General features: G+C 31.3%; 2 protein-coding genes across 7 annotated transcripts; both read left to right on the top strand.

Moving 5' to 3' along the window:
- Positions 1-6,721: 6,721 nt before the first annotated feature.
- LOC101248848 (U-box domain-containing protein 5-like) lies at positions 6,722-11,431 on the top strand. Of its 5 annotated transcripts, none has more exons than XM_010319406.3 (6): positions 6,722-6,787; positions 7,540-7,604; positions 8,225-8,410; positions 8,942-9,049; positions 9,182-10,290; positions 10,560-11,431. In XM_010319406.3, the coding sequence occupies exons 2-6, from the start codon at positions 7,548-7,550 to the stop codon at positions 11,305-11,307; spliced, it is 2,208 nt and encodes a 735-aa protein (XP_010317708.2). In that variant the 5' UTR covers positions 6,722-6,787; positions 7,540-7,547; the 3' UTR covers positions 11,308-11,431. The 5 variants fall into 5 exon arrangements, with proteins under 5 accessions (XP_010317708.2, XP_069151588.1, XP_010317707.2 ...); XM_069295487.1 differs by having other exon boundaries at positions 6,753-6,787; positions 9,139-10,290; XM_010319405.4 differs by lacking the exon at positions 6,722-6,787 and adding an exon at positions 6,800-7,187.
- A 4,225-nt stretch (positions 11,432-15,656) lies between these two features.
- LOC101252663 (U-box domain-containing protein 5-like) lies at positions 15,657-19,989 on the top strand. Of its 2 annotated transcripts, none has more exons than XM_069296288.1 (5): positions 15,657-15,963; positions 16,071-16,135; positions 17,100-18,205; positions 19,013-19,120; positions 19,342-19,989. In XM_069296288.1, exons 3-5 carry the CDS (start codon positions 18,035-18,037, stop codon positions 19,714-19,716), a joined length of 654 nt encoding a protein of 217 aa, XP_069152389.1. In that variant the 5' UTR covers positions 15,657-15,963; positions 16,071-16,135; positions 17,100-18,034; the 3' UTR covers positions 19,717-19,989. The 2 variants fall into 2 exon arrangements, with proteins under 2 accessions (XP_069152389.1, XP_004234556.1); XM_004234508.5 differs by having other exon boundaries at positions 15,666-15,963; positions 18,023-18,205.
- The last annotated feature ends 4,715 nt before the right edge of the window (positions 19,990-24,704 follow it).

The raw sequence follows: 24,704 nt of genomic DNA, 5'->3' as shown, positions 1-24,704 counted from the left end.
GCCATTGTTTGGGTGCTTGCTTGAGTCCATAAAGTGACTTCACAAGTCTGCATACTTTCTTTTCTTTACCAGGAACTATAAACCCTTCAGGTTGTTCCATGTAAATTTCTTCCTCTAACTCTCCATTTAAGAAGGCTGTCTTTACATCCATTTGGTGGATTTTAAGATCATGCACTGCTGCAAGTGCTATTAACATCCTAATTGATGTTATCCTTGTTACTGGAGAATATGTGTCAAAGTAGTCCAGACCTTCCTTTTGTCTGTACCCTTTGACTACCAATCTAGCCTTATATTTGTCAATAGTCCCATCAGTTTTCATTTTCCTTTTAAAGATCCATTTTGATCCTAAAGGTTTATTTCCTGGAGGAAGATCAGTCAATTCCCAAGTGTGATTGCTTAAAATTGATTCAATCTCACTATTGACTGCTTCTTTCCAATAAGTTGACTCTGACGAAGACATAGCTGCTTTAAAAGTTTGAGGCTCATTTTCAAGCAGTAGTGCTACAAAATCTGGTCCGAAAGAAACAGATTTTCGTTGTCGAGTACTTCGCCTAGGTTCCTCACTAGTTAGAATATTTTCCATTGATTCTTCTCGTGGTCGTTTAGATCTTTCACTTGTTGACTCACTTTCAGTTTTATACGGATAAATATTTTCAAAAAACTCTGCATTACTGATTCAATTATCGTATTAACATGAATCTCAGGATTATCAGATTTGTGAACCAAAAATCGACAGGCTTTACTATTCACAGCATATCCAATAAAGACACAATCTATTGTTTTGGGTCCAATTTTAACCCTCTTCGGTAAAGGAACCTCTACCTTGGCTAAACACCCCCACACATTAAAATATTTCAAGTTGGGTTTTCTTCCTTTCCACAACTCATATGGAATTGATTGTGTTTTTCGATGGGGTACTCTATTGAGTATTTTATTAGCTGTAAGAATGGCTTCCCCCCCAAAGATTTTGCGGTGAACCAGAATTGATCATTAAGACATTCATCATTTCCTTTAATGTTCTGTTCTTCCATTCTGCCAAACCATTTGACTGTGGTGTATAAGGTGCAGTAGTTTGATGAATAATACCATATTCCAAACATATCTCTACAAAAGGAGATTCATATTCTCCACCCCTATCACTCCGAATCATTTTTATCTTTAGATTCAATTGGTTTTCCACTTCATTTTTGTATTGCTTAAATGGATCAATTGCTTCATCCTTACTATTAAGCAAGTATACATAACAAAATCGAGTGCAGTCATCAATAAAAGTTATAAAGTACTTTTTTCCACCACGAGATGGTGTTGACTTCATATTGCATATATCTGTGTGAATTAAGTCTAAAGTTTTAGAATTTCTTTCAACAGACTTGTAAGGATGTTTAACAAACTTACTTTCCACTCAAATTTCACATTTCGACTTATCGCATTTAAAATTAGGCAATTCTTCTAAATTAACCAATTTTCGCAAGGCTTTGTAATTTACATGTCCCAAACGTGCATGCCATAAATCACTTAACTCCAATAAGTAAACAGAAGCAGAATTTTTATTGATACTGTCAATAACCATTACATTTAGTTTGAAAAGACCCTTATTGAGATAGCCCTTTCCTATGAACATTTCATTCTTACTTATTACAGCTTTATCACTAACTAGGACACACTTAAACCCGTTCTTAACGAGTAGTGCAGCAGAAACTAAATTCTTCCTAATAGTAGGGACATGCAGAACATTGTTTAAAGTCAACACTTTGCCGGATGTCATTTTCAACATTACTTTGCCAGTTCCTGCAATCCTTGCTGTTGCTGTGTTTCCTATGAATAAATCTTCATCGTACTCAGCAGGAGTGTATGTTGCAAAGGCTTCTTTTGCAGAGCAAATATGTCTAGTGGCACCTGAGTCGAGAAACCACTCCTTGGGATTTCCAACTAAGTTACACTCCGATATCATTGCACACAACTCATCTGCATCTTCCATTTTTTCCACGATGTTTGCTTGATTTTTGCCTTTGCCTTTGTTTTTGTCCTTTCTTGGAGCATGACAATCAGAAGATCTATGACCAGCCTTGCCACAATTATAACAGTTGCCTTTGAATTTCTTCTTGGCCTGTTCTGACTTCTGCCCGTTGGACTTCTTTCTCTTTTTGTCTTTGGTAGGAGCTTCTTCAACAATATTAACTCCAATGATTGTTGAACTCTTACGCGACTTCTTTTCGGCATTTCTGTTATCTTCCTCAATGTTGAGCCGAATCACAAGATCTTCAAGCTTCATTTCTTTACGCTTGTGCTTTAGATAATTCTTGAAATCATTCCACGAAGGAGGCAACTTTTCGATCATTGCAGCCACTTGAAAAGCTTCATTTACTACCATATCTTCAGCAATCAGATCATGGAGAATAAGTTGAAGTTCCTGCACTTGTGATCCAACAGTTTTACTATCTGTCATTTTATAGTCTAAAAACTTTGCGACCACAAACTTTTTCAAGCATGCATCTTCTGTCTTATATTTCTTCTCAAGTGCATTACACAACTCTTTTGAAGTTGTTATTGCACTATAGACATTATATAAGTCATCCTCTAAAGCACTCAAAATGTAACCTTTACATAGGAAGTCTGACTGTTTCCATGCTTCAACAATCATAAATTTTTCCCTGTCTGGCATATCATCAGCAGGAACTGGAGTATCTTCACTTGTAAATTTCTGCAGACCAAGAGTGGTAAGCCAGAAAAATACTCGTTGCTGCCATCCTTTAAAATTCACACCTGTGAATTTACCCGGTTTCTCTGCTTGTGATACAAGAGGTCGGGTTGGTGCAGCAACAGCCACTGTAACACCAGTGTTTTCCATTTCTGATAAACAAAATTGATATAATATAAGTAAGCAATAAAAATATAATTGCAGACTTAAAGGAGTATAAAATCACAAAGATTTTTGTCTCCACCAGAAACACAGATTTAATAATTTCCTTAAGATTGTTTCCAACCTGTGTTATAAAATCAGAAATTACTGGTTCTAATAAATCATTCAGAAACACAAAGTAACTGAGATTTTCTCATAACCAGTAAATAAGATGAACAGAAATTTATTTGTAGAAAATAATTTAATCTGTAAAAAACGTACCAGAATCTGGAATACTCTTATTGAAATTTTAGGAAGAAAATCAAGTCCACTGAATTCACAGTGTCCCCTTAAGGAAATTATTCCCCTCTAGTATCCGAGGTTTGATTTGAAATATAACCTCCCAGGATAAAATGATTTTAATCAGCAGAGTATAGATACCAAAAACTCTACTGTCAGCGAATCAATCCACAGCAGGAAAGTACACGAAGAAATGTATGTTTTTAAGAAGAAGGAAGATCAGAAAAAATTCGTAGTAAATATTCTGAAGACTGAATGGTATTTATAGGCAAGAAGAATATATTCTGAATGGTTGCAACCCTTTCAGAATTAACACGACCATTAATGAAAGGTTGCAAACTTTCAATTGGTATTGACTGTTCCTGAAAGTTGCAACCTTTCAGAACAGTCATGGCGGGAAATTTTGAATATAACGGAATTTAAAACGGGTCACTCGCGCGGATCCGAGTCGGGTCGGGTTAACTAAAAAGTTGAAAACATTTCGGTTAAGTTCTGTTATCAACTAATTTATTGAAAATAATTTTTGGCCATTTAAAATTAATTAATAAATAATTAAAATAAATTTTGTCCAAAAAATTATCTCTCGATCATTTGCCAAAGCCGAAGCGAAGCAAGCGAGCGACGACGACGGCGCGAGGGGGGTCCCTCTGTCCAACCCTTTTAACAATTAATAGGAGTGTTTATTTATTTAAACTCTCCTATTTTCCTTTCCATTACCGATGAGGGACTATTGCCTTTTTTCAATAAAGCATTAGAGGACTTTTCAAGTTCCCAACCTTTCAAGTTCTAAACCTTTCAAATTCCTCTTCTTCCCTCTATTTCCCATCAATTCTTGCTACATACCCAACAAGAATAACCATTAAGATGTTGATGCTTAGGTTTTCTTTGTATTTATGAATTTTAATATATATATATATATATATATATATATATATATATATATATATATATAACACATAGAATTTATATTAAAATTACTAAATTTTAAAGACGTTTCAAAATAAAAAGTTTTTACCCTTCAGGATGACCGAGTGGTTTGGACTTGAGACTTTCATTTTAGAGGTCTCAAGTCAAAATCCCTTGCTAGCGAAAGAAAGAGATTTATTTTCTGGGTCGAGCTTATCGCACTGGGTTTGTCTAGTGTGAGTTACCTCTCCTATCTGATTTATAAGTTATAGGCAAGGGGTTGACCTTTTGAATTGAGTTCATCACAACGAATTCACATAGTACGAATTTTCTATCCTACGTGATTTGCAAGCTATTGATACTACATGTTTGGAATCTTCCTCATGAGAATAAGATTCATTTAAAACCTTAGAATACATGAATTTTTAATAAATTATTTATATATATTAAGTAACCTCATAACACATAGGATTTTCATTAAAATTATACAAAATTCTAATGACGTTTCAAAATATAAAGTCATTGTTATCCTCGGAATGATCAAATAGTTTAGACTTATGGGATTTTCATCTCGTTTGAAAGAATTTGTCTTTTGGATTTGAGCTCGTCGAAATGAATTTGTCTAGTGTGGATTACCTTTTCTATGTGGTTTGTGAGCTATTGACAAGGATTTTGCCATTCTCAGTTAAGCTCGTTACGTCGGGCTTGCATAGTGCATATTACCTCTCCTATGTGGGACTATAGGAATACAGATTTTACCTGTGTCCATCCAAAAAATAGCAATTACGATTTTCTCTTTGTCATAAAATAAAATTAAAAAAATAATATAAGTTGTAATAATATGAGTCGTAATTCAGTTAATATTATCTCTTCAATTTTAATTAAATAATTTTGGATTTGAAGCTTCAGTATAAAAAACAAAAAATTGTTAGAAACTGCTTTCCTAGTAAATGAGTCTTAGGAGATTCATGAGTAACAAGTTCAAATTAACTGAAGCTTCGAAATGAATTTAAATATTGAATGAATTTTTTTAATATATTACATCAATTTTTAAACAAACCAATAAACAAAATTGAATTCACACAATATATTTTGTTTTTATATAGGATTGAATTTGTGTTATATAGGATTGAATTGACATGATATATTTGAAACACCACCAAATTTAAAAGGAAAAAAATGACTTAAATATAGTTGAGATAAACGCCTGTTGTTTCTATCCAAAGCGTGACAAAATTGATTAGTCAATTTTTTTTTATAAGTACTTGTCATAGCTTAAGGTTCTTTAAAATTCATAGCACTCTTTTAATATATATATATATATATTTATATATATATATATATATATATTGATTTCAATTGAAAGTTAATAAGTAACGAAAAATGAAAAAGTGTCTGAAATATATTAACTATGATCGAAATTGTTGTTACGACTTACGACATCAAAGTCTGGAAAAGATCTTTTACACTTTTACTATTAAATATTATATTTTAAAGGTATATATGTGTCTATGTGGACATCATAAATATTGCGTTATTTTAAGTAAGTAATGTGTCCACATGAACACACACACACATATATATATATATTTAAAATACATTATTTTCTATAAAATTTGATATTATAACAATAATTTTGATTAAAATTAAAATATCTTTAAAAATCTTTTCATAAGGAAAAATGATGAAAGAAATAATAAGATAACAATGAGACTTCATTGGTATATAATGAAATTTTTTTACAATATTAAACAATAAATTTTAATCACAATAAAAAAAATGTATATAAAGTAGCAATAAACAATAAATTTTAATTCCAATCAAAGAATCAACTTACAAATTAACAAATAAAGATCATTTTGAAAGGATAAGTATTCTTTATTTTAACATTTTGAATATAAAATATCTTTATAAGAAAAAAAATAAAATATTATGCAATATTAAACCATGCAAAAAGGAAATATGATCAGTTAAATCACTAGCAACAGTGTTGTTGACTAAACATTCAAGAGAGTCTGCTACTTTTATTCCTGTCATTATTCATTATAATTTTCTTATTTAAACACATATTCTTTATTTAATTTTACTTATTTTTATTTCTCAAATAGATTTTTCATTTTTTTCGTAATAATAATAATAATTTTTTCATATTTTACTACATTATTCTTCAAATCGTTCTTGAAAATCTAATAAGTATGGTTATATTTATTTTTTCACAATAAGTTTGTAAAGTCAAACAAAGACAAGTAAAATAAACGAAGAAAATATCTGAATATTGTATTTGTTTTTATGACTTTTAAAAAATAATTAACATAATTTTAAAATTTTATACTTCAATTATACGCTATAAAATTTTATGAATAAATTATCATTATTTTTATATTCAACTTTAGAAATTCAAATTATATCACAGTAATATTAAATCCATATAATACTGAAGTCTAAAAAGAGGATAGTATAGTATCATACCTTTATAAATGTAATTTCAAAGGTGAGAGGTGGGTAAAATTTACTCGCATCATCGAAGGTTCACATCAAATCAATATTTACATGTTATGTATTTAAATTTATAATTTATTTTATTTTATTAAATCATATAATAATATATTTTACATTAATTTAATATAACATTATCAATAATTTATATACAAAACTAAAATGAAAAAAAAGAAACTTTATATAAGTCTTCGACGACCATAAAGTTATTGCCTTTACCACATTGACGGACCAATGTCACAATAGGTTGTTTTCTGTGTAGTTTTGGCATTTTGTGTTAGTCTTTTCAATTGATTTTTGTACTTTGAAGGGCTTATTAAAGGCTGAGCTGAATGTGTTATATAGCAAAATGCAAGTAAATGTGTTTCTTGTTTGTGGGGTTTCTCTTCTTGCGCATGTGTTTCTTGATTCTGGGGTTTCTGTTCTTGCCCACCAAGTGAATGATGAAATGACTTGTATAAAATTTGAACTTTGAGCAAAAAAATTGGATCTTTTTAAGTAGAGATATCTTTCTTTTAACCCCATGTTCTGAAATGTGAAATTTGGCTCAGTTTTGAATAAACTGCTGAAACTGTGTTGAAGGGGGTTTTGTATTTTTCTCTTCTGGAGTGAGAATTCTTGAAATTTTTTGTCAGCTTAGTTCTTGGTAAAATTCTGAATTTGATGGTCATTTTGATAGTTTCATTGTTTTCAATATTTGGAATTGCTATCTGTGGAAAGCTTTGTAATTGGATAGAGACTTGGTTGTGTTTATGAGAAATGAACAGTTCTGATTGTCTTTGAACAGTTGAAGGATTTTGTTATTACCACAAAAAAGTTGTAGTTCATTGTAATTTCAAGGCTTCTGTTTTTGATTTGTAGCTGACAATCACTTTTCTTTTTTTTTCACTTTGTATTTATTTGGTGTTGATAGTATATATTACTACTATGTCAACTGATCATAAAGAGATTAGTATTATGTTAAATTTGACACTTGGTTTTCTGCTCATTTTTACCAGAAATCATCATGTGGAGTGGTTCTTCTGAAGTAAGTGAGACGCCGCAGTCTTATCGTGCTATTAAGGTATATAATACTAAGCTCCTCTCTTTTTTTTTCCATATGCGTTAGTTCCATTTTTGCATCCCCATGGATGAGAAATTTTGCTCCTATATTGTTAGTGGAATGAGAGAGCTTACTCTAAAAGTAGGCTTTTTCTTAGCACAAGTAGTTATTAATTCCACTTCTTGGTTAATTACATAGTTAAAGTTAGAGGCTTTTCCCAGTATTAGAAGATGTCAATAGTCCTAGTTAGAATGGCACCGGAGGGTGTGGCCGAGGACTCTACGAAATAGGTTGAGAACCATAAGGTTCTTTGGTTCAATTTCCGACTGCAAAATGCTAATCTATTTGTTCAAGTCTTGGTGTACACGGTACCTGCCACAGTTGTCAAAAAAAAAAGGAGGAGGTCCTAGTTAGAATTCTATAAAGGGAACTGGAAATTATAACAAAAGATTCTTGCCTCAATGGAAAATTCTGCTGGCTGGGGTTTTTGTCGTTGAAACATTGTTAGTTTTCTAAATGCAATGAAGCAGTTCTCCAAATGTCATTTCTCCCATACCACGGTACTGTTTTCTGTAAGTCTTAAACTTATATTTCCCTTTTCGAAATTAACTCAATATCTCTGCTGGTTATGATGACGACAGGTGCATTATCTAATGTGCATGAAGCTATTTCAGTTTATAACTAGAGTTTCAGTATTACTTCCTGAAATTGAAGCAGCCCGTCCTGGATGCTCTTCTGGAAGAGAGGCACTTTGCCGGTTGAACATTGAAATTGACATAGCCAAGACGCTGTGTCAGCGTTGCACTGAATCTAGTAAACTGTACTTGGTATGCATTCTGGAACAAGCTAAGCCAACCAGTTTTGTTTTAAGTGTTTGTGTTAAATTTATCTTCCAAATAAGCTTACACTAAACTGTTTTTGTTAAATATATCTCAAAAATAATGGGAGATCTACCAGCTAAGCTATACTTTGTGTGCAGCCGACTAATTTCATCTTGGCTGTTTTTGTAAAGTATATCTCCTAGGTATTGGTAGATTGGTACAAAACTTTAAAATCTGGTGGAATTTCCATTCTAGATCAATATACATGGTTTTTTCTTGATGCCATCTTGTTTATGTTTCCTTGGAGGTCAGTAGCTTAGGTTAGTCCAAGGAAGAGTGTACAACTATACGGGATGGGTGGGATGTTAGAGGCACATTCAAAGTATCGTCTCATGCTTCTAACACAGTCCTTCGGTTTATGCAGTTATGTGTATGTATGATACCTATAGTACATCTAGACTTTATGAACGAATTATGATGATACTCTTATGTCTATTGTCTTCATTCACTGAACAACAATCTGTATTGTGTTTTCAGGCGCTAACAGGAGATTCCATACTTTCAAGATGTGAGAAATCAAGAAACTTGTTTAAGCAAAGCTTAAGCCAGGTGCAAAATCAGGTTCCAGTAGCGCTGGCTGCGGAGGTCAGTCAGAAAACATTCCCTTGATAGGTTCATCTATGCATATTTTCTATTCCTGTGGTCTTGATTGCATAATTCTTGATGTGTTTCAGTTATTTAAGTGTATTTATGAGCCTGTGGTGCAACTGGCTGCAGATTTCACAACTGATCGCTGAACTGAGTGGTGTGGTATTCAGCTTGGACCCATCTGAAGAGGAGGCAGGGAAGGTTCTAAAGGAATTACTTAGCCGATATGCAAATACAACAGATTCAGCTGAAGAACATGCCTTTGAGGCAATTCAAGTTGCTATGTCGAAGCTTCATATCACATCTCTAAAAGCTCTTTCAATTGAGAAAGGATCTATAAAAAAACTTCTGGAGAGAGTTGGTGAGAGTGAGACATCAAAAAGGAGGATCTTATCGATATTTCTGAAGCTCCTTAATAAGCATGGAAAATCAATTGTGACAGAGCAAACAGAGAATGGCTCTCTTCAGCAGGAAGACTCTTACCAATGTGAAGCAAACTCTCGTTTGGGATGTCGACTTGATGATGCTGAAATGGACGTTCTGAGGAGCTCTCTACCTCCGGATGAGTTTAAATGTCCTTTGTCTTTGAGATTGATGTATGAGCCCGTTGTAATTGCATCTGGACGAACATATGAAAGATTTCAGATACTGAAATGGTTTGCTGAAGGTAATGATACATGTCCAACAACGAGAAGAAAATTGGCTAACTTATCTTTGACTCCGAATCACACAATGAAGGACCTAATATCAAGGTGGAGTGCAACACATGGACTTAGCATTCCCGACCCCAGCATGGAGGCTGCAGGGGCTCACTTGTTGAAATCTCGTTGTAGTTCGATCGCTAGCTTGAGCAGCTCAATGAATAATCTACTTCTTCCCAGCTTCAGCAATTTATCTCCTGAATCTTCAGATGCAGGTCAAGTGTCCTATGCTAAGAAACTATGCAACTTCGATGCGATATCAGAGGAAAGCAATGACAGTATTCACAAAGTTCAATTTCAAGATATGGACCTGAATCCTTTAACCAGGCTCAGTTCACTTTCTTGGGGGTCACAATGCATCTTGGTCAGAAAAATTAGTAACATTTTCAAATATAGCGATCAAGCTTGCAATTGGACGTCATTCGAGGATTTTGTTCCTGCAATGATTAGATTTCTGAAAGATGCACATGATTTAAATGATCTAAATTCCCAAAAACTGGGATGTCTATCATTATCAACTGTTCTGCAGAAATGCAGGTAAACCTTTACCCCGCCCCCTTTGTGTTATAATTCTACGCTTTTTAAGTTAATGCTTTACTAGAGTGTGAAATGAATTTGTTCCATTGGTTAAGCCCTTTCAGAAGCATTCTGGTTCAGAATTTGAATACGATACTAGGATTTTAAGTTGTAGTCAATGATGCAAGCTCAACTTGTCCGCTGTTTCGTTTACTTTTTGGGTTCTCTTGCCCCTTTAGTCTTGTTTTTGTTTCCTCACACTAATCCTAGACGGGGTTTTTTCATATCAGGAGCAGTTTGGCATATTTGAATGACGACACTTTTGCACTTCTGGTATCATTTCTTGGAACGGATGTTTCCAAAGAAGCCCTTTCTGTATTGAAGGTGTTGTCCTGCCATCAATATTGTCAACAAAAAATTATGGCTTCGGATGCTCTGACTCCCATTTTAAAGATGCTTGATGACCAGAACAGAGAATTGCACGAACCAGCCATCAAAATATTATGTAACTTGTCCGGAAACAGCATAATTGTTTCATTCATCACACTTTCAGATGTCATTCCGAAGTTGATCCCTTTTCTAGAAGATAAAGCTCTAGCAAGAGACACTCTTATTATTTTGAATAATCTTTGCATCACTGAAGTTGCTACAGCTTCCGTAGCTGAGACAGATGGATGCATTCCTTCAATTGTGAAGCTACTCGACAGTGATAGTCTCGAGGATCAGGAGCATGCAGTGTCTCTCCTTCTTTCATTGTGCTCTCAATGCATTCAGTACTGTCGGCTTGTCATCCACACGGATGGACGAGTCTTTTCTGATCTTGCCAATATATATGCCAACGGAAGTAGCAACGGGAAGGTAATGGCTTTGAAGTTACTGAGACTGTTTAATAATAATGGAGAATCTTCAGTTGCAGATGTTGACATTTCTAAAGGCTCTACCGTTGACTATACTCAGCGAAAATCGAGTTCAAAGGTACCAGGATTACTCCGGAAGTTATTTTCGAAACAAGGTTCTGTTGCTAAAAGTAAAAAATAGATGCTTGAAACTCTCTCTAGTGTGCTGATTTCTTGTAAATAAACGTGTAAAGGATTGCATTGGAAGATACTATAATACAATTTTTTTTTTACTTTAGATTTTTTTCAAAAACTAAAGTTAACCACACACGTCTTGCTCGTATACTTTTATTACTTAACTCTATGTATTTTTACTTTAATTTGTACTCCCTATGTCCCAGTTTATATGACATAGTTCTGATTTTGAGAGTTTGACTCTATATCCATTAACCAATTTTCTTGACACAAGTGCACCTGGTGTGAGTGAAAATCAATGTATGTGTCAAACCAATTCTCTGAGCAGATAGATCCTATTACATTTTGCAGAAATATCAGTCTGAATTTAGTATCATCTATATTGCTTGGACTCTTTAAAAATGTTTGGTGTGTGTTAGACACTTCTAAAAATAGTGCATTTTGGAGAATCCGATATGGACTTGACAATTATTTTGGAGAGTCGATCTTCGTATCCATAATAGTTAGGAAGTAGTTGTTACCATCAAAAGTAGGAGTTACAAGGACTCCAGAGGTCTAAATGGATCATCTCCAGACTAAATTATAGATGGATGGAGCCAGCCACCTTAGGTGAACTGTCTGGTGCACACCCTTCATCGAAATATTATACCAATAAATAGATCTTGAAAAGCACAAAACTCAGGAAAAGATAATTAACATTGTAATTCCTTAACTTAGAAACCGAAAGAAAATTATATCTAAACAAATTATCCAGATCACTGATTAATTTTTGGAAAAAAAGTTTGATATATCCCTAAACTTTGTTTTTTAGAGTTGATATATCCTCATTATGAAAGTGACTCATATATATACCCTTATTTCTATACATATGACTCACATATACCCTAGTTCTTATGGCATGTCGAAAGATTGAATTCCTGGGTAGCTTCTTCTTCTCCATTACCAATCTGATTTAACTTTTCTATGTTGGTAATAATAATTTCGTTGCAAAGACTAGCTTTTTTTTCCGTATAAACAATGGATTTCTTCGATTTTCTATTTGCTAAATTTTCATGGCCCTGCGAGGATACACACTTCTTCTTCTGTGACATTTAAAAATACTAGGGTTTCAGGTTTCTCTTTTTTTTTTTTTCACATCAGTAGTCAATTTAGCGATTTTGAAATTTTTTATATAAATTTATGCACAAATGAATCCCAATTCAATTATTCTTCTTACGAATAAGTTTTTATCTTCTATAAATACTCGAATAGTGTGTGAAGAAAAAAATAATATATTTCTTAACAAAATGAAAAGAAATATGTTTTGCATATATATAAAATAGTTTTGAAATCTTTTTTTTTTTAAAAAAAAAAAAAACCCATAAATACATAGATATACTTATCAAAAAAAGAAGAAAAAAAATAAAGACCACAATGTGCATTGTTTATATTGATTTTCCGAATATTGAGACTAAATGAATCATAAAAAATTTAGAGAAAAATGCCTCTTCATCCTCTATTTTTTAATTGATTTGTCGTATGCTCATATTTCTTTTAATGTAGTATATATTGTTACTTATGTTTAACTGATCATTGTTCGGTGTAATAATTTTTTTTTACAAAATATGTATGAATTTCAACTTCACTGTACTGATATATTTATAATAAAAAAAAGTTAAGAATATATTCAAACAAAGTAGGGTAGGAGGATTGTTATTCAAACTAGTTAGAGACATTTTTTTTTATTTTAGAAAAGACTCAAAAATATTCATGAACTATCAGAAATAACTCACTTATATTCTTAAATAATATTTTTGTTCAAAAATACCCTTTCGTTAAAATATTGGGTCACTTTTACCCTTACTTTTAACAGAGGTGTATTAAGTGCCATGCAAACGCCACGTGAATGTCATGTGAACGCATAACTTTTCCAGCTTTTTGATTTTCTTCTCCCAAAGCATAACTTTTCCAGCTTCTTGGACTGAAACAAATTTCATTTCTTCAAACAAAATTTCTAGATTGCCCTTTTCATCCTTTTCTATTCCATCAACAAAACGAGTCTCTTCATTTTTCCTTACTGAAGAAATTTGCCAGACCATGGAGGTAGATGTAGATAAGGAAAGGACACAAAGCTTACAGTGAAGTATAATGAGTTTTAACAAGTTGACAAATTTGAGATTGATGTACCTACAAAATCTTCATCTTTCTGTCATAACATTTTGTAATGAAATTAATTAATATATATATATATATTTATATAACACTTGAAAATGTACGTGTGAGTAAGAAAAACACTTGAAAAGGTACATGGCGGCCATATGATACTTGACATACCTTTCTTAAAAATAAGGGTAAAAGTTACATAATACTTTAATAAAAAGATATTTTAAAACTAAAATATAATTTAAGGATATATATAAGCTATTTTCAATAATTTAGAAGTAATTTTAAGCCTTTTTCCTTTTTAAGAAAAAATATAATTTTCTGTATATGAATATAAAAATAAACTTTGGAAAGCCATGTGTGAGTAAGAAAAACAGTACAAATTAAAAAGTCTATACTCTTCCATTCATTTGTCTTCTTCAGGTATTAATAGTCAATTATATTATACTTCTCCAATATTAATATTTTTTAAAATTATAGTACAAAATTTAAAAAATAAATATAATATTAAATCTTACAAATCTTCAACATGTATAACATATAAAATATGTTTTGATATCACGATTTTAAATATGTTAAATAGAAGTTAAAATTTAAAAATTATCAAAAATTATTATTTTTTGAGAAAAATTAAAAACAAAAAGATAAATAAATAAAAATGTATTATTAATCTTCTTATAGTTGAGCTATATTGTTGCTTACGAATATGACACAATTTAATTACTTTGCTCCCAATGTTATTTTAATATTAAGATATTCAATTCATTAAATAGTTTATCGCAAATTCAAATCCAGTACCATCAATGTCAAAGCCAACCCAGTAGGACAGTACGTACCATCGATGTCAAAGCCAACTGAGATTTTGGTGAAAAATTATATTATTTGAATATGATTAAAATTATTTTTATATACATATAATAGAGATTTATTTCCTTTCATTATTCTGAGTTATTTCTTCATATTTTAACCTGAAAATTCTCTGCCATTAAATACTATACATCTAATTCGTCCTTAAATTTTTCAGTTAAAAATTATTTTTTATTCTCATTTTATGTGACATTATTTTCTTTTTGGTCAGTTGCAAAAAGAATGTCACATTTTCTTATATGATAAGCATTTAAAGATATAATTTCTTTTTTATCCTTATTGGTCCCACTTAATTTTCTAATACATTTATAAGAAGAGATAAAAGTGAATTATTTTTTTAAAGGATAATTTGATAAACATTTCAAAGTGTTCATTATTTCTAAAATTTAATGTCGAGTCAAATGTTGCCACATAAATGCTACGGAGGAAGTATTAAGTTTCATCGAACATAATTTTAGGTTTATTTTACTATTGTAAAAGGTATCAAATGAGTGGTTTGCGCTAATTGAATTTAGGGTCGTTTGGTACAAATATGCATAATGCATGGATTAGTAATGCATGGATTAGTAGTGCATGATTATTTTTTAGCAAGTGTTTGGTTCATTATTTCCTACCTAGTCTTATGTTTGATTTAAAACTTTAGAAAAAGTTTATTTCCTATTATACCTTTAGTTATTGCGAGATTATGTTTAATTCAACTAGTCAAGTTAAATATTAAAAAAATATAAAAATATTATTAATTTTGAGGTGTGATATGTCACATGGTATATTTCTAATTTTTTGTTGGTCAAATATACCTTGAACTTAACATGAATTTAAGGCTACTTAAATTGTTCAAATACGCTTAGCTTATTTAAAAAATAAAAAAAAATCATTCACGTGGTCAATTGACGAAATATATTTAAAAATAAAAAAACAAAAAACCAACCAAATATAACAACTCAAACATGGAGAAAAAAAATATTAGTTTGTGAAATCATCAAATTACATGAAATAAATTTGGAGAATTAAACGAACATTTATAAATATTCTCATATAAATAAAAAAAGAACATGAATTACAAAAAAAAATAGAAAAAAAGATTTGGGGATAATTTAGTCATGTAAGGGTTTTATTCAAAGATTGCTAAACCTTGGATTAGGTGTCTCCCTTTCATAGGAATAAAATAAGACCTTGTATGAGGTATAACTAATCCATGGATTAAGTTAAATAAAGTAACTAAACAATAATTTTATTGGATCATATTTTAATCCATGGATTATTTTGATTAATACTTCCTACCAAACGGTCCTCAAAGAGCATTAAAATAACTACTTTATAAATTGGACCCAACCAAAAGTTTACTTTATAAGCCTTGAATTTGTACAGCTGAAAGGCTTATTAAAGGCTGAGGCTGAGTGATTATAACTTTTATAAAGCAAAATGCAAATGAATGTGTTTCTTGATTGTGGGTTTCTCTTGAAATGGCTCATATTTGAAAAATAAGGAGAGAAATTGAATCTTTTTATATAAAGAAATCTCTATTTGAAACCCAAGTTTTGAAATTTTTTCTGGGAATTTTTATGAGTTCTTGAAAATGTGGTGTTGGGCTTAGTGATAAAGTTTTTTTTTTACATCTTAAGAAGAAAAGGGTTTGTGTATTTTTCTCTTCTAGGTAAGCATTCTTGATATTCTTGGTCCCTTGTTCTTTGTATTTGCTTCTTGTTGATATTATTTAGTAGTATGTCAAATGTGACACTAAGTTTTGTGTTTTTTTACCAGAAATTATCATGTGGATTGATGCTGCTGAAGTGAGTGAGACACCTCCATTTCATCATGATATTAAGGTATTATGAGTACTAAGCTCCTCCTCTCTTTTTCTCTGTTTTCTAGTTCCTTATTTGCATTCCTAAGGGGAGAGAAATTGAGAAAAAAATTGACAGTAATGAGAGGTTTTACTTTGTCGTTTGGTGTGATCGATAAAGAAAAATAATTTCCGGGTAAGTTCTTAGTACCCCTCAATTCTTTGTTTAGTTACAAAGTGTGGGATAAGTTATCCCTACTTGTGGCTGGAATACTAACCCCGAGGTAATTTACCTCGGAATAAAAATGTTAAATAACAAAAATACACCTTTTTTTTTATAAAAAAACAACTTGTTCGTAGAGGGTATTTTTGCAAACAAATAACTTATTATTAGAAATTATGCCATGCATATGACAAACCAAACAACCAATGGAAAAGAATCTTAGTAAAACTAATCTCTATCATAACTTATTTCAACATTTTCCGATCATAACTAATTCCAACATAATTTGTATTCAAACCAAATGACCCCCTAATAGTAGGGGTTGTTTGGTTGAGAATAAGTTATCCCGAGATAAGTTAACTATATATCTCATCACTAAGGTAAAAATTGTGGGATAAAAGTAGTCCTGCATTTGAGTCCAAGAATTATTATATCTTACGCCTTACATCAAATGATTCCTTAGTTAGAATGGCCCCTTGGGTGTGGCTTAGCGTTCAACGAAGTGGGTTGAGAACTATGAGGTTTGAGTCCCAATGGAGGCAATCTGGGAGCAATGATAGACATCGTAAGAGAAGAAACAACCTATGGAACAGTGAGGTCCAATCTTCTTTACCGTCTATTCAAAGATGGTGCAGGAAGAGCGGGTGTCGCCTGTGGAAAAGATGATAGGAGTGGAACAATGGCGTTTGCACTACGAGTACGATCCACTTACCGGACTCAAGGTGAGGGGGAGAAACAATAATGTGGTATGTTCACATTTTAAGAATATGCTAATGACTCGCAGGTTACCTGGAATGGACAAACAACACAAATGTGAAAAGATAAAGGTTGCCACGGAAGAGGTCAACCATAGTAGCATAAAGATGGTCTGGGCGTTGGATAGGGAAGAACCAATTATTGTTCCAATGTTATAGTGACCAAAGATGGCAGAGGATCGGACACAAGATTGATGAACATAGGCCTGACGGAACCACATTTGAGTATGACACGTGAATTGTGTCATTGAATTTATATTCCAAGAATTTTGTTTTAGTCTTGCTCAACCTGAAGCCTTTAGACTCGGGATACCGTAAGTTTTTTCTAGGTCAATAAACATCATATGTAAGCTGCTCTTCCTTTCTCCCTATACCGCTCCATCATTTGATTTATGTCTTCTATAGTCGAACACCCCACATGAAACCAAATTGAAGTTATTTGACACTATGTCGAGATGAGCCGTTGGTCGGTCATATATCCTATATTCCTCGGCTGATGTTTTTACAAAGGTATTGGAAGGTCGCAATATGATCTACTTGGAAAATTGGGCATTTGGAGATTCTCAAGCTCCAACTTGAGGATGCGAAGAGAGTACAATAATAAATATATGGTTGAATTGTATTTATGGTAGTTATATAATTGTAATAATTATGTTCATTGAATCATTGTAGTTCAATTAGAAAATAAAAGAAATTGTAGTAATGAATGTGATATTGTGAATATTGAACAACTCAAAAAGAAGAGGAAACCAATACAACATGTGTTAACGCAGTGCACACAAGCTGGCCAGACACTAAGGTTATTAAAAATATTATAGTTAGATGGGATTTTGTAGTTGAACATTGTTAGATTTCTAAATGCACTGATCTATTAGTCAATTCCGTTTAAGCTTTAAACTTATATTTCCCTTTTGCAAATCAACTTAATATCTCTTGGTTATGATGATGACAGGTGCATCATCTAATGTGCATGGAACTAATTCAGTTTGTAACTAGAGTTTCGGTATTACTTCCTGAAATTGAAGCAGTCCGTCCTGGATGCTCCGGAACAGAGATACTTTGTCGGTTGAACAATGAAATTGACAAAGCCAAGACACTACATCAACACTGCAGTGAATCTAGTAAGCTATACTTGGTATGCATTCTGGAACAAGCTAAACCAACTATTTATTTTTTGAGTTTTTTTTGGGTTAAATTTACCTCCCAAAATAAGCTATACTTCACTATTTTTGTTAAATATATCTCTTATGTAATGCTACATTGAACCCATTCCTCCGAAACTTAGTCAATTGAGCTTTATTGAACTGGTGACAACTTAAGGAACACTTTAAAGCTCCGTGCGGCACTTGACAACTTAAGGAAGAAAACTTTTTATTACTTGAAAGATTGTTTATACTTTGTTGGATGATTTACAAATGAGTGGCAACTCTATTTATTCTAACACCTAGGAGCTAAAGTGTAATTTATAATTATTTTACAAGTCCCTAAAATATTTACACTTTAATCCTATTCTAGAATTCTCTACATTTTCTAGGAAATTCTAAGACTTAGTTGGAAATTATCTAAGTTATTCTAGAGAATTCTAAGGAATTCTATAGCCTTTTTAAATAATCTAAAAGATTCTACAATTTTTGCAAACCTCTCCACAACTCTAGACTCTTCTGCCCCTATCCAAGTGCAAAATTTGACTGTGAGGTGGCGGGACGTGACATTAGGTTAGTCAAGGAAGAGAGAGTAAGACTATGTGCGACGGGTAGGATGGTAGAGGCACATTCATATCATAGCATTGCCATTCCTACTTCTAACACAATTCTTCTGTTTATATAGTTTACACAATTAAGTGTTTGCATGACCAATGTAACATTTCTAAACATTATATACACACAACGAAGGTACTCTATTATCTTCAGTCACTAAACAACAATCTATATTACATTTCCAGGCATTCACAGGAGATACTATACTCTCACGATGTAAGAAATCAAGAAACATGTTTGAGCAAAGCTTAAACCAGGTGCAAAATATGGTTCCAGTATCGCTGGCTTCCGAGGTCAGTCAAAACATTCCTTTGAGAGCTTCATCTATGCATATTTTCTGTTCTGGTGGTCTTGATTGCATAATTTTTGATGTGTTTCTGCATGCTAGTTAGTAGAATTTTCAACTAAATGAACAAGTCCATAATGCTCATTTGGCTGCACATTATGTTGCATGGAAATTATCTATTGTATTTTCTTGGTGGCAATCCACCTTAATGACAAATACTGGCTGCAGATATCACAACTGATTGCTGAACTAAGGGGTGCGATATTCAGCGTGGACCCATCTGAAGAGGAGGCAGGGAAGGTTATAAAGGAATTACTTCATCGGTATGTCAACACAACAGATTCGGCTGAAGAATATGCCTTCGAGGCAATTCAAGTTGCTATGTGGAAGCTTCATATCACATCTCTAAAAGCTCTTTCAATTGAAAAAAGATCCATAAAAGAGATGATGGATAGAGTTGGCGAGGGTGAAACAACGAAAAGGAGGATCTTATCGATATTTCTTAAGCTCCTTAATAAGCATGGAAAATCAATTGTGACAGAGCAAATTCATAAGGAAGACTCTTACCCATTTTACAATCAGTGTGAAGTGAACTCTCATTAGAGATGTCAACTTGGCGGTGCTGAAGTAGACGTTCTGAGGGGCTCTCTAACACGAGGACATGATTCTAGATAGGTAACTATGGAGGTTGAAGATTAGGGTAGAGGGTTAGTAGGTATAGCGTCATCTAGTTTCCTTTTTAGTATTGTTATTATTAGTATCTTATTATTCGACTGTAGCATTACCCATTATTTCGTCGTTGCTACTTTTCTCTTCTTCATTGTTTTCAACATGATTTCTTCGCTATTATATTTACCTTACATGCTTGTCTTTTGAGCTGAGGGTGGATTGGAAACAACCTCTTTATCTTCCCAACGTAGGGTAAGGCTGCATTCATTATACCCTCCCCAGATTCGACTTGTGGGATTATATTGGGTATGTCGTTGTTGTTGTCTTTGAGATTGATGTATAGTCCTGTTGTAATTGCGTCTGGACAAACATATGAAAGACTTTTCAGATTCAGAAATGGTTTGCTGAAGGGAGTGATACATGTCCAATGCTTTCTGGTCTGTTGAGAAAATAGGATGCACGCAGACTTTATCTCTATCTTTATGGAGTAAGTTGTTTCCTATATATAGGTCCTCAACTTAGATTAGTATACTACATATGATCCTAATTTCCCAAATATATTACATTTAAATTGCTTACTTATATCATTAGAAGCAACCAAGGTCCTTAGCTTTGAGAAAATATTTAAAATTTCAAAGAAAAAAAAGTATATTTTTAGCCTTTTTAATTCTTTCGGTTTAGGGATTTGTCATTTTCAGGAAAATCTCGCTCATGAAATGTCGAAAGAATCTAAGCATTCAACTCAAAATTTTAAGATAATAATTCAACTCATTTTGTTTCAATCCGCTGCCCTGCATGTGTTGCCCCACTCTAAACCCGTCCCGTCCTATTGCCATCTCTACTATGCAAGAAAGTCTGTAACACTAACTTGCACAATTAATTAGGCCTACATGAAGATTGCAATATTCAGATTGATCTTCAGGTGCAATGGATCATTTGGGTGTATGGCCCAAACATAGTTGTTTGGGGTAGTTGTGTAAAGCCTTTTCTTTTTTCATCTAGGGGTCGGAGCCTGTATTGGAGCTTCGACTGAATTTAGATCGCACACTACACGACTTATTCGGTTGACACTCCTATTATGATTTTCTCAATAGTCATAACTTAAAATTCAAAATATCTGGTTAAGGATGGAGCAGTCACATCACTACACCACAACTCATAATGGTGTGTAAAGCCTTTACTCAATGAGAATAGGTCCCAACTTTTAAGGGCAAAGATGTAATTTTAGCTATAAATTCGATAAGACTCAATAATTTAAAATCAAATATTAGATTTGTGTTTAAAAAAAAACTCATTTGATATGTATATATAATTTATTGAGAATCTATAAACAAAATAGGATTATAATTTTATGAAACTTTGGATACTGGTTTAATTTGTAGGACACCCAAGTATGGTTACCCTTCTGATGTTCTCAACTTTTTTGTTGGTGTCCACTCATATATTAGATAGGAATAATTAATGTAGGGCCTAATTTACTCTTTGCGAATTTAATGTGAACATATGTTAGAGGTGAAATCAAAATCAAAATTCAAGTTTTATCATTGAATCAATTATATATATATATATATATATATATATATATATATATATATATATATATATATATATATATATTATACTTTGCGCTCCTTCTCTACACCAAATCGAACAATTTTAAAATTAAAAGTAAAAACAGACTGCAGTTGACGATTGCTAAGTGGTGAATAAAAATGTAGTACTAGAAGTTTAAATTTCGAATCTCAAATTAAAGTGAATTGTGAATACACTAAATCATTAAGTTAACCTCTAGCTTGGTGTTTAAGAGATTCAAAATTTATAACACCTGATAGACCTTTAAAATGTGATGTAGATAACCTGTTAGAAGCATGCATCAGTGATTGATTTCACGTGATTAATCAAAAACTCATGAACAACAAGAGCCTGTTTGGATAGACTTTAAAAAAGTAGTTTTTAAAAAGTACTTTTGAAAGTACTGAAACTTATTTCTAAAATAAGTAGCTATGTGTTTGAATAAAAGTGCTGAAGTTAAAAAACAAGTTGTTGATGTGTTTGACAAATAAGTGCTAGTAAACACTTTTTTTAAATCAAAATATCTGAAATACCCTTAAAAGTTGTTAACATGATAAAAGTTGATTAATTTAAGGTTTTTATACTTAAAAAATGAAACAAAATTAATATATATTTTACATCCATAAGTAATTAATAATAATATATAATAATAATAAATAATAATAATAATATAATAATAATATGAAAATAATAATAATAATAATAATACATAATAATGATAAATAATAATAACAATAATAATAATAATAATAATAATAATAAAAATAATAAAAAATAAAATAATAATAATATATAATAATAATAATATATAATAAATAATAAATAATAAATAATAATAATAAAAAATAATAAAATATTAACAACAATAACAATAATAATAACAAAATAATAATAATAAAGAATAATAAAATAAAGAATAATAATAATATATAATAATAATAATAAAGAACAATAAAATAAATAATAAAAATATTAATAATATTAATAATATAATAATAAAAATAAATAAAATAATAATAATAATAATAATAATAATAATAATAATAAAATAATTAAGGGTAAAAAGGTAATATACATGGTTAACATAAAATGACTTTTAAGTTGAAAAAAAACATCCCTCACCTAGCTTTTAGCTTTTAGTTTTAAAAAAATCATTTTTGATTTTATAATTGTCAAATTAAAACCATCCAAACAAGCTCCAAATCACACGTAAATAATTTTACATTTACTTCAAAATTTCATTATTTTCCTTCACATATATACTGAACCAATTTTTTTTTTTCATCTTAAATTATTTGACATCTTTATGGTGAGTTATTCACAAGCTTCCACCTATTCAACTTACTTCCTCCAAAAGCAAAAAAAGGTTTTACTTCCTTTTCTCCAAGGGACATACTAACTAACTAGTAACCATTTTTGGAAAGAAAACATATCATATTATTAGTTCATTGTCTTTGCTCTAAATTTTGGCTTTCCAACTATGAAGAGAGAGAAGAAGAAAAAATCATTATTAATTATAATAATATTTGGAAACATTGCATCTTTCATTATTCATATCACATCAAAATTATTTCAATTACCCCCCAAAAAAAAGTATATTTTCTTTTTTACTTTTGGACTTTTTCCACAATTAGGGGTGGGCATTCGGTATTTCGGTTCGGTTCGGGTTTTTTTTCGGTTTTTTCGGTTTTCGATTTTTGTAAATTGCGTACCGAATACCGAATCGAAATATTTCGGTTCGGTTCGGTTTTTGTTAATTCGGTTCGGTTTTTATTAATTCGGTTCGGTTTTTTATTTCGGTTTTTTAATGGGCCTGTTTAGTGGGCTTTTTAAACTTAACAATTTTTTCAATTTTTTGTTTGATATTTCAACTTAATGGGCTTTGATATTTCAACTTAATGGGCTTTGATATTTCAACTTAGGATTTCTTATTTTTTTAAAAAAGATTATTTAATATTAATAATTATTAAATATAATATAATTTATAAATTATAATTTAATATTTCGGTTTAAACCGAAATACCGAATTCCAAAGTAACATGTACCGAAAACCGAACCGAAATACCGAAAATATAAAAAATTAAACCGAATACCGAACCGAAAACCGAAATACCGAAACCGAAATTCTGAAAAATTTCGATTCGGTTCGGTGTTTCGGTTTTCCGGCTTTTATGCCCACCCCTACCCCAAATCTTTAATTTATACAAGAATACTACTCTTAAGTGGATAAGGTACATGGATGACTTCAATTGGTTGACTTGCTTGAAAACTCATTCTTTATCCCTTCACCAATCATACTATTAGAATTTGGATTGGAGATTTTGAATTTTATAATAATTTTAAATTAATGTATAATATTTATTAAATAAAATATCTATTATTGAAAGTATGAAAATTTTAGGGATAATGCCCAAATACCCCCTCAACCTATGCCCGAAATCTCAGAGACACACTTATACTATACTAAGGTCCTATTACCCCCCTGAACTTATTTTATTAATAATATTTTATCTCTTTTTAGCTTACGTGGTACTATCTTGTGGGCCCAATGATGGTTGACTTTTTTTTCCGAACTAGTGCCACGTAGGCTAAAAAGGGGTAGAAAATTACACATAAAATAAGTTCAGGGGTGTAATGGGACCTTAGTATAGTATAAGTGTGTCTCTGAGATTTCGGGCATAGGTTGAGGGGGTACTTGAGTATTTTCCCAAAATTTTTCATTGTTTTTGTCTCTTATAATTTTTTTTATGTGACTGATCATCCTCTCGAATTAGTTAATCATCGTTAATATTGCATTCACAACCTATAAGTCAAAAATTTGTTTGTACTTTATATGTTCTATGGATCTCTATATTCTAAATGGATTTAAGAATATTGTAAATATTTTGACATGAAAAATATTTTGTTTAACAAATATGTCAACTATCACTAACCTATTTAGCCATGTTTTTCAAAAGATCAAAAATACTTATTTTTTAAAAAAGTATTTATTTTAAGAAATGAAGGTGTTTAATTAAGTTTTTATGAAACAATAAGTACTTTGAATTATATCATAAGATGGATAATACAGTTTCACCAAAAAAATAGCAATTTTGATCTTTTTTAGGACAAGATTACCAGTATACAAAAAATCACGTATGCATTGCAAATTATAATCAGTAAATAACTTTCCTTTTTGTAATTTTTCACTTAAAATCAATTTTTGAAAATATTGGTCAGGCACAAACTATAAACGAAATTACTTTTAAAATAATTAGCCAAACACGAAGCATAAATCACTTTTAATAAGAAATACTTTTCAAAATAAGTTAATTTTGACAGACTGATTAAACGTAGACACTACTTATTAA

The sequence above is a fragment of the Solanum lycopersicum genome, chromosome 3, assembly GCF_036512215.1.
Source record: "Solanum lycopersicum chromosome 3, SLM_r2.1".
In the NCBI taxonomy this organism is placed as follows: domain Eukaryota; kingdom Viridiplantae; phylum Streptophyta; class Magnoliopsida; order Solanales; family Solanaceae; genus Solanum; species Solanum lycopersicum.
This window is presented reverse-complemented; position numbering and strand designations above follow the sequence as displayed.